The following is an 11,494-nucleotide window of genomic DNA, read 5'->3' on the forward strand; positions in this document are numbered from 1 at the left end:
TATCTCTGTATCTAAATGTTGTTTGACATATATTTAGTTCGTGATCGCAACTAGTATCTTACCATAAGTACTGTACACACATAGATGTGGTTTATATGTACATGTATGTATTATCTTAAGTGTTTATTACCAGTGTGTTTACTGCCGGTGATATTTCATTGCACTGTCATGAGTCATTTTCCTTTATGTATTTATTAACACGACTACTCCGTGATAATGAAATCAACGGACAATGTATGTTGTAAGTTAACTTATAGGTTCCATTTAGCTAACTATAAAACCAGGTTCAAACCACCATTTTCTACATAAGAAAATGCCTGTACCAATTGCAAGTTAGGAATATGACAGTTGTTATCCTTTCGTTTGATGTGTCTGAGCTTTTGATTTTGCCATTTGATTAGAGACTTTCTGTTTTGAATTTTCCTCGGATTCAGTATTTTTGTGATTTTACTTTTAGCAGTGAAGCAGACGTTCGTGTGTTATTATTTCAAGTCACTGTTTTCGCTCTTTGTCATATTTAGACTGGCTACACATTTTCTCATTTCAATGGCCAGATGTCTTTATGTATGCTGTCAAACTACGCGATAAAATGTTGACCATAAAACATAAGCGGATCCAGGGAGTGGGGGGGGGGGGGCATTTCGTGGGGAAAAAATGGTTGATTATATAGGGAATCAGCAAAGCATGACTGGAGACCCCCCTTAATTTTAGGTCAGTCAACCCCCACCCCCCTTTTATGAAAAGTTCTGGATCCGCCACTGTAAAATTATACTTAAAATATTTAGCGAACTCACAGTCATTTTGAAAAGTTGTACTTCGAGGTCGCATCTTGGCTTTAAATTATATAATCATGTGTTGCCCCTTAGTTATATGAAAAGTCCAACTGTAAGGGCTGTCACTGGTAAGTTTTTGAAATGCTCTGAGACAATTCATTGTTATAAAAGATGACAAAATTGTATGTCTGTTTATTCTATTTTTTTATTTAACATAGTTACTGTGAAATCAACTTATTTTACATATTATTTTTAAAATATCACTTGGTTCCGTCGCTGTCAAACTTTTATTAAAGCTTGGTGAACATTTCCTGTTATAAAGACCTAGTCAGATGCGGATACAGGATTCTGAAAAAGGGGGCCCGCGGGTCCTTAAACTGTCTAGGCAAATTAAGCCCCCCCCCCCCCCCCCCCACAAAAAAAAATCTACCTCTGCTAGTTCCTATCAACGATTTATAAGAAAACCCACATTTAAACGTGTAACATGAGGTCAACTATATACAATGCAATATATGTAATTAAAAATGAGAGAAGAACAATTATTTTATTAGCTCGTAAGCAGCAAACAGTGTGAATGAGATGCATAAAGATAAACAACATATATGGATCGTTATGACATAAATCAAAGAAATACATTAACTTTTCTGATGAACAAGTATAGCTTTTTGAATAGTTCAGTATTACAATAAGACAGTATAATAAACCTTCAAACCTGACAATGCTCGGCTAAGCTGTGTAGTACATTGTACATAGGTATGTACTTGGTTCTTAATGACACAATATTTTCATTTTTACATGTATACAAGATATGGAATTCATCTGCAATACCATTTGTACATAAGTTACATGTTCTATCCTCCATTGGGATATTGTACCAACGACCAGTTGCTATAATAGGTAAATGTAAATTAGATTTACGCAGTTTGAATAACCACGTTCGATTAAACTCACTAAGTCTCAATAAGTGATTTTCCAAACAAAACTCTCATTTCTCAAGTCTCATTTCTGGTAAGTTTTTAAACATGGAAAGTATTCTGACTGAGAGTCATTACATTGAACACAAGACTTAATTCCACTGTACATATTATACACAACTTTAAAACATTTCCCTTTACAGCTAATTTCCTACAGCATGTAGAGTAATACTTTGGTTAGATTGCTTGCTTTGTTTGTATATTGTACAATTGTAATTGGGATAACGTCCAGTCAAATTAGAATATAGTGTATACAGGTTAAACTACGCCTATATGTATTGTTTGACTTGCCAACCTTAATTACAAAGCTTAAGTTAAGGTTTGTACAAACAAAGCAAGCAAGGCAAACAAAGTTTACTCTACAAGCATTAGGAAATTCGCTGTAATTTCACTTTGTTTTGTAATTTTTCCAACCACCCAGTACGCCAAGCAGTATCGAATGCCTATTAAAATCCACAAATGTAAAAAAGAGTCTCTTCCCAAAAGAAAAAGTAAAGTCCAACAAGTGTGTGTAATACACAAATAGTTTCTTGTGTAGAATATCCCTTACGGTAACTAGTCTGGTTCTTGGATGTTATATTCAGTTCATTTGCAAAGATTTTCAGTCTAGTATTTATAATGGACGTGAAAAGTTTCCCGTGGCAACTGATGATGAGAGTAATTACTCCATACCTATCAGGTTCAATTTGGCTTCCCTGGCTTGGTTTTGAAAACTGGTTTAATAATACCAGAAGTTCATTTTTCAGGTATACTACTGTATTCAAAATGAGAGTAAACAATTGACAATAAATAGATACTAGACTATATTATTAAAGGAGGCGAATAGTCTAAGTCAGTGCTCTATTATTTTTTAAATCTTGTATAGCTTCACTCACTTCAAGTTCAGTTATGACGTATTGGTTCAAGTTAAAAATAATGTTAAATTATTATTCAAATTCATTAGAATCAGTGACGGAACCCCCCTTTTTGAGGATCAATGCATTTGAATGGGAATATATAAATGGAACCCTCTAATATCCTTGGATGGGAACCCCCATTTTTATACGACCGCAAATTTTGAAAAAATTTTCGTCGTATATTGCTATCACGTTGGCGTCGGCGTCGTCGTCGTCGTCGTCGTCCGGCGTCCGAATACTTTTAGTTTTCGCACTCTAACTTTAGTAAAAGTGAATAGAAATCTATGAAATTTTAACACAAGGTTTATGACCATAAAAGGAAGGTTGGTATTGATTTTGGGAGTTTTGGTCCCAACATTTTAGGAATAAGGGGCCAAAAAGGGCCCAAATAAGCATTTTCTTGGTTTTCGCACCATAACTTTAGTTTAAGTTAATAGAAATCTATGAAATTTTGACACAAGGTTTATGACCACAAAAGAAAGATTGGGATTGATTTTGGGAGTTTTGGTTTCAATAGTTTAGGAATAAGGGGCCAATAAAGGGCCCAAATAAGCATTTTTCTTGGTTTTTGCACAATAACCTTAGGTTAAGTAAATAGAAATCTATGAAATTTAAACACAATGTTTATGACCACAAAAGGAAGGTTGGTATTGATTTTGGGAGTTTAAGACCCAACAGTTTAGGAATTAGGGGCCAAAAAGGGACCCAAATAAGCATTTTTCTTGGTTTTCGCACTATAATGTTAGTATAAGTAAATACAAATCTATGAAATTTAAACACAAGGCTTATGACCATAAAAGGAAGGTTGGTATTGATTTTGGGAGTTTTGGTCCCAACAGTTTAGGAAAAAGGGGCCCAAAGGGTCCAAAATTAAACTTTGTTTGATTTCATCAAAATTGAATAATTGGGGTTCTTTGATATGCCGAATCTAACTGTATATGTAGATTCTCAACTTTTGGTCCCGTTTTCAAATTGGTCTACATTAAGGTCCAAAGGGTCCAAAATTAAACTTAGTTTGATTTTGACAAAAAATGAATCGGTTGGGTTCTTTGATATGTTGAATCTAAAAATGTACTTAGATTCTTGATTATTGAAGTTTTTTGGTCCAGTTTTCAAATTGGTCTACATTAAGGTCCAAAGGGTCCAAAATTAAACTTTGTTTGATTTCATCAAAAATTGAATCCTTGGGGTTCTTTGATATGCCAAATCTAACTGTGTATGTAGATTCTTCATTTTTGGTCCTGTTTTCAAATTTCAAATTCTACATTAAAGTCCAAAGGGTCCAAAATTAAACTAAGTTTGATTTTAACAAAAATTGAATTCTTGGGCCTCTTTGATATGCTGAATCTAAACATGTACTTAGATTTTTGATTATGGGCCCAGTTTTCAAGTTGGTCCAAATCAGGATCTAAAATTATTATATTAAGTATTGTGCAATAGCAAGTCTTTTCAATTGCACAGTATTGTGCAATGGCAAGAAATATCTAATTGCACAATATTGTGAAATAGCAAATTTTTTTTTAATTAGAGTTATCTTTCTTTGTCCAGAATAGTAAGCAAGAAATATCCTATTGCACAATATTGTGCAATAGCAAGAATTTTTTTTAATTGGAGTTATCTTTCTTTGTCCAGAATCAACTTAAATCTTTGTTATATACAATATACAATGTATATACACTGTTTACTACCAACTGATAAATTTAAATAATCTTTACCATTCAGTGATAACAAGCAGTTTTTTTACATCTTAATATTTTATGATGTATTTAAATGAGTAGTTATTGTTGCAAACTCCATTAGAAATTTGAATTGATATCAGTTTTGAAAAAGGGAAACGGGGATGTGAAAAAAAGGGGGGGGGGTTAAATTTTTCTCATTTCAGATTTCATAAATAAAAAGAAAATTTCTTCAAACATTTTTTTGAGAGGATTAATATTCAACAGCATAGTGATTTGCTCAAAGGCAAAAAAAACCTTTTAAGTTCATTAGACCACATTCATTCTGTGTCAGAAACCTATGCTGTGTCAACTATTTAATTTTAGATTTAAAAAGTTTGAAGAAGAAATCTTTAATTGATTTGTAAAATCTTGGCATTTGTTTTGTGTAAAAAAAACCATGTAATGTCAAAAATTTGATCACAATCCAAATTCAGAGCTGTATCATGCTTGAATGTTTTGTCCATACTTGCCCCAACTGTTCAGGGTTCGACCTCTGCGGTCGTATAAAGCTGCGCCCTGCGGAGCACCTGGTTATAAATGGCTGGATCCGCCCTTTAAGAATTGAATATGTTTACACTAATCAGTTGAAAATTGAATCACTCATACAAGTTGAACTGTAACTATCGTAAGCTAGTGAAATTATGTGGTATTGTCATGAGAACCAATTTTCCCCTTTTATAGTTTATATAAGTTTAGTCTTTAAAGAAAAAAAAATCTTTGTAATTTAAAACTTTTCCCCATTTTTACACGTTTCAGTGACATGAAATAATGCTATAAATGAAAATTGGAACACAGTTTATCAATATATATATTATAAATTATTAAACAAATCAAATCAAATTGTTATTAAATCAAAATCAATTCAATTCCGCAGTGCAAAATCTGAGACAAAAATTACCTCCCCTGTCATCACTAAAAAATTTAGCGGTTCAAAATTTAGCTCGTTTTTTGCAGCCAGGGACACCACTGGCAGATTTATTGTAAGTAAACAACACATGCAACGTTAAAAAGATTAAAAAAAAAAAAAAAAGTCATTACCATAAACTGATATCAATTAGAAAAAGAGCAAACGATAAGATTTGCAGTCTACAAATCGACTGATTCTAATATGAAGTAAAAGACTAAAACTTTAAGGTTTATGACCCCTTCTTTAGCCATTTTTGTACGAACTTTTCAAACTTCAATTGTATCAAAACTACAGATATAATAGATAATAGAGATAGGCCATTTTGCACATATACCAATGGGAAACTTTATGCAAAGCATTATTATTTACTGTTTCGTTGCATTTAATAGAAAAAGAGTACTTTGTGGCAAATAAACCAAGATTTTTATAGAAAATCCACAGCCTTCAATACAGAAATTTTTGTTATAAAATTTGAAATATAGATTACTCACTTGCTTTTCTATGATGTGCTAGTGTTTATTTTTTACGAAAACTTCTAATCAACCTGTAAATTCCAAAATACCTCGTGCTGATTCACTAATGTCGAGCGCACCCTAAAAGGTGTACTTGATTTGGTCCATATTTTTATTTGTTTTAACTATTGTTTTAAGGAAATCAATACTAGCACTGCATGCAATAATGCTATATCTATCAGTCATTTAATTGCCAAATATGAGAGTACAAGGATAAAAGCTGTGGATTTTCTATAAAATTTCAATATGTTTAGCATTCGGAATCAACACAAGGGTACATGAACCTAAAATTATCCACTAGGGAAATTCAAACGGACCTTATTTCGATATGAAACATTTAATTCAAATACATCGAGAAGACCGCATATATGAACAAAAAACAAGACTTTTTCTCCCAATTGCTTAAAAAATGTAAAATCTTTGAACACGTTGGGACCAATAGGCCAAATTAGTTATAAAATAAATTTACTGTGCCAAAAAAGTTGGAAAATACGGCAAATTAATGATGTACACCTCTGAGGAGCCAAACATTTCTAGAATTAAACTTTTTTTCTTAACCTGATTTTTTGTTCCAAAAAGATATGACTGTAAAAAAATAATTGGTGAAGAAAATTGCACACAAGATTTTTTTTTTACTAATATGAATAAATTTAACTTTAAAAAGCTATTGGTAGGTGCTAATATAAGAAAGTTTTATAAAATGTTGCTGCTTTTTCGTGACAAATTTACCATGCTGTCAATTTGGTAATTTTTTTTTAGAACAATAAGCATAGTATTACAACTTCTGTGTTAAAAATGATTGAAAAAATACATATTTAAGAAATTTTAAAAGAAAAAATACATTGGATTTACATGTTTCTAGTAAAATCATTTCTTGCATGCCTCACCCATTTTCCCAACGTATAAATTTTTCAGAGGCACAGGTTTGTCTGTACTCCGAGTGAAATTTGTAGTGTAAATATGGCCGTATTTGCGAAAAGGTTATAATGAACCTTTATATCCAATTGGGTTATGCTAACCCAAACTGGTTATTATAACCCATTTGTCTCTTTAACCAGTGCCAGTTTAACGGAGTATCATTTTAATGAAAATAATTGACATTCAACAAACATAACTTTTTAATCAATTATATATAACAGTATATTATATATTAGATGATGTACTCCAATATGTCAATTTTAATACACGTAACTGAACATATAAACTCGTTATTATACTAAATCCATCAACCCCAAATGATGTAAAAACAGTTGTTTCTTTAATTTTTTATTAAAGAGTCATTAGAACTGAGGAAAGGCGACCAATAACTGTTTTTAACATGTATAATTTTATTATTATTGTCGAGTTTTCAAGTTCTTATGTTTGTTTTGTATTAACTCGAATAATTCAACACCCTCCATCCACTACATTTCTAGTTAATGGAGTGATAGTAGTAATCGTAATATAACGACTGGATTATTCGGGTTAGCCTTCTACTTTGAAATAGTAGTTAAACTCAATACTTGTGCGTTACGTAGGTGCTGGTAATGTTTATTTTCAATAAAAGATCAAAGATAAAAAAAATATGGCTTTTGTGATCTGTTTGACCAGAATATTTTATATCATCAAATTGGAAGTGATGTTTTTTATTGTTATTACCTGAGTGCATGGTTTCGTCTCCTTGTTTTTATATCATATACATGTACATGTGATTTTTATTGGTATATTCATATTTTTTTTTAAATTAAAAAAAATGAACATCTGCTCGACCTGCAATCTGTTACATGTTGATAACGACTAGTAGATAAGATAAAAGATTCAAAATGTAATCAATAAAATTTCAATGGAGAATATTGAGTTATTATAGTTATATTATTATATTATTATTATAGAAAACCAATAGACGATACATGTAACTGTGTCCCTGTGATAAGCGTCACATATTTTTCTTCGTGTATTTATGATAGAGAGGGTTCATTTTTTATTTGAAGTAATAATTTATGAATGTTTTCTAAACAGTTTAGCTATGATACATTGTCAATCTAAATGTATTGCGGGCGATCAAAATAACAATACCTCAAATCATTTAACAGATTTAACAATGGACTAAATGAAAATTGACAGTCTGAACGGCTGAGTTTGTTTGACCCACTATGGTACTGTACCAAAACAGTTAAATGGGATGCGCTGTTTTGATGAGTTTTTATTAGAACATGACTTTATGTTGTTAATATTGTATTCGATCATTTAACTATTTGTTTATTTTCAGAATCATGAGAGGAAGAGTTGTCATAGGTTTGTCTTTTTTCTTTATGGGAGGATTTATTATGATGCTCATAGTAAAGAACTATCGAACACTGCAGACGGTACAGGACACACGTGTTCTTACAAGTGACGACACTTCCGGTGGTAAAAACGTTCTAAAACCCGTATGTAAAGTAGATTTCACAAATGTGTATTCAATGGATTTAACTACTTGGAGTAAAAATAATAAAGTATGCAGCGAGTGTCAAAATTTTATAAAAGCAACTCTTAAAACTCCATATGGGAATACGCCTATTTTTGTGTATCCAGCAGCCCAAGATCCGTGGGTCTCGGGAATACTGATAAGCAGTGGACACTTCGAAGCAGAGAAATCCAGTATAATGTTTGATTTGTTGAAATCCGACCCCGAATTAAATCTAATAGACATAGGAGCTAACATTGGAGTTTATACGCTCTCTGCTGCTAAAATGGGGAGAAAGGTTTTGGCCGTGGAGGCTTTAGACAGAAATGTCCGTCACATTTGTGCGTCTGTTGCCGGAGGTGGCTTACAGGATAAAGTCACTCTTGTTCATAATGCCATATCCAACAGTAACGGTGTTGTTAATCTAGGAGTAGATAAAAACAATATGGGAGGAACATTTGTCGATGTAGACTCGGATCATATTAAGAAACTAAAAGAAGGCCGAGCCCAAGGAACATATGGTACTGTTCATACGATAAAAATGGACGATCTTTTAAAAATTCCAGGAATAAAGAACTTTAAGAAAGTGGTAGTTAAAATGGACATTGAAGGCTTTGAAGCTAAGGCCATGGAAGGGGCGTCGTTATTTTTCGAAAAAATCAAAATCGTTGGCTTTATTATGGAATGGGAATTCCATAGAAAACAAAAAACTGCAGATACAATTTTAAAATTTATGAGTAAACACAACTTCATACCACATTCATTGAGCTCTGCAAAACAAAAATTGGACTACACAAAGTCTGAGTCGTGGGGATATGATGTATTATGGTTACCAAAGGGGTAGTCTTCATATATATTATTTAGGTGAATAAATGTTTTATAATTTATATGTATTGTGTAACATATAAGGCCACATTGATTTTTTATACGACCGCAAAAATCGCAAAATTTTTGCGGTCATATATTGGTATCACGTCGTCGTCGTCGTCGTCGTCGTCAGCGTCGTCCGAAGACGGATGGTTTCCGGATAATAACTTTAGTATAAGTAAATTGAAATCAATAAAATTTTAACACAATGTTTATAACCACAAAAAGAAGCTTGAAATTGATTTTGGGGGTTATGATCCCTAGGGTTTAGGAATTAGGGGCCCAAAGGGCCCAAAACAAGCAAAACAATCTAGTGTCAGGACAATAAGTTGTGTATAAGTATTTCAATTGTTCTAAAATTGTACCACAATGTTTAATAACATAAGTAGAAGGTTGAGATATATTTTAAGGGTTATGGGGCAAACAGTCTAGGAATAAAGGGCCAAAAAGGGGCCAAAAACAAGCATTTTTGTAGTTTGTCCAGAATAGTAGTTGAATCAACTAAAACCAATGCTATATGCAATATACAATGCAATATTCACTTTTACTACCAACTAATAAATTAAAACAATCTTTACCATTCAGTGATTACAAGCACTTTGATTACCATTCTAGGGTTATGCCCCTTTACAAGTGGAAAAATTGAAGATTTTTTTCGTTTCTGTTCTCTTAACTTAAGTTTGTCTCAACTAAATTTAATGAAATGTGTATACAATGCTTATTACCTCTAAGCTCAGTTCAAGTTCAGTTTTTGGCAGCTTCACTTTTACAGTTCTTGAGTTATGGTCCCACCTGCGCTTTCTCAAAGAAACTTTTACAGTGTGTTGTACTACTTTGGGACAAATTATATCAACATTATAGAAAACTTCATCGGCTCTAACTCAAAATATGGACAATTTTATGTTTAGGGCGTCTTAAATCTTTTGACAGCTTCCGAAGTGCTAATTTTAAACCTTTTTCAGCTGGACCAAATCACTACTTTCCTTTAAAATTCTGGACCCAAATTTTTTTACAGTGTAATTTCACCCCCCCCCCCTACTTGCAATTTGAGGCATTAAACATGGAGAAATAAATTTGGAAGGGGTATAAAAATTAATGGCAAGTAACCCACTGTCAACACTAGGACTATATGAACAACGAAAACCAAGGGACGACAATTGTGGTCTCGGGCCTTATGTCCCATTATAACGTTATATGCTAGCAGGGGCATCATCTGTGTCCCTTTGGACACATTCCCCATTTATTTTTTTAGAAGTTACTATTAATTAATATTAATTTTAACCGTGACTGTATGACATTTTATTTTTAATATTTTATGATGTATTTAAATGAGTAGTTATTGTTGCAAACTCCATTACAAATTTGAATTGAGATCAGTTTTGGAATAAGGGAAAGGGGGAGGTGAAAAAAAATTGAGGGGGGGGGGGGTTTCAATTTTTCTCATTTCAGATTTCAGAATTTCAGAAATAAAAAGAAAATTTCTTCAAACATTTTTTTTTTTTTTGAGAGGATTAATATTCAACAGCAAAGTGAATTGCTCAAAAGAAAAAAAATGTTTTAACTTCATTAGACCACATTCATTCTGTGTCAGAAACCTATGCTGTGTCAACTATTTAATCACAATCCAAATTCAGAACTGAATCCAGCTTGAATGTTGTGTCCATTCTTGCCCCAACCGTTCAGGGTTCGACCTCTGCGGTCGTAGAAAGCTGCGCCCGCCCTGTGGAGCATCTGGTTACACGCTGTTAACGGCAGACGTGTTATAGTATCTACCGTCTGTATCTCTGGTCGTCTGCTTGCAAAAAATTTTTTTTTCCACACAACATGAAGAAATTGTACTTAACATTTTTTTTAATAAAATGGACACTCGCTTCTTTTATACGTTGACTTATTCAAAATTGTCGTTTTGGGGTTACATGAAAGGAATTCAATCGTTGAACAATTCGTGCAAATTTCAGTATTACTCACATTAAACATTTTACCTCTAGTAATCCATTTCGCTCAACTCATTTTTTACATAGTCCATTGTATGTGTTTTAGTCCTCTACATATTACAAGTAGCTTACTGCAGCCTGCGGTTATATATGAATTAAACGTGTTAGCACTTGTTAATCACAAATTGCACCTCATTTTGTAGAAATATACAGGTACTGAAGTAATAAGACTTTTATAGTAGAAACAAACGATAACTTATCGAGCAACTTATTGTATTCCAAAGGAGCAACTGTATATGCATTCGAAAATAAGGGAGCTACCATTTGAATTTCTTAGGGGAGGGATAAGACGAAAAATGTTGTCCTGCATTTTTTTTTTTAGTTGTAATCTCTGTCCTACTTTTTTTGTTTTTCACTCTATTTGGTCCTGCCTACTTTTATTAGTTTATTCTAATGTTTTACAGAAATTGTCATCTTGCCATTTTTTC

At 32.6% G+C, this 11,494-nt stretch overlaps 1 protein-coding gene across 6 annotated transcripts in view; it reads left to right on the forward strand.

Moving 5' to 3' along the window:
* The window catches only part of LOC143079406 (uncharacterized), a 21,994-nt gene extending 12,902 nt beyond the window's left edge, over positions 1–9,092 (forward strand). For 2 of the 6 annotated variants that reach the window (XM_076254733.1, XM_076254732.1), the window contains exons 2-3: positions 1,580–1,670; positions 8,029–9,092. In XM_076254733.1, the coding sequence (XP_076110848.1) occupies positions 8,033–9,049 (1,017 nt within the window). In that variant the 5' untranslated portion in view covers positions 1,580–1,670; positions 8,029–8,032 and the 3' untranslated portion in view covers positions 9,050–9,092. Of the gene's footprint in view, positions 1–191; positions 242–1,579; positions 1,671–8,028 lie in introns of those variants that run through there. The other 4 variants (XM_076254734.1, XM_076254731.1, XM_076254729.1 and 1 more) reach the window with 3 other exon arrangements.
* Positions 9,093–11,494: the final 2,402 nt, after the last annotated feature.

Source organism: Mytilus galloprovincialis, chromosome 6 (assembly GCF_965363235.1).
Source record: "Mytilus galloprovincialis chromosome 6, xbMytGall1.hap1.1, whole genome shotgun sequence".
Lineage (NCBI taxonomy): Eukaryota > Metazoa > Mollusca > Bivalvia > Mytilida > Mytilidae > Mytilus > Mytilus galloprovincialis.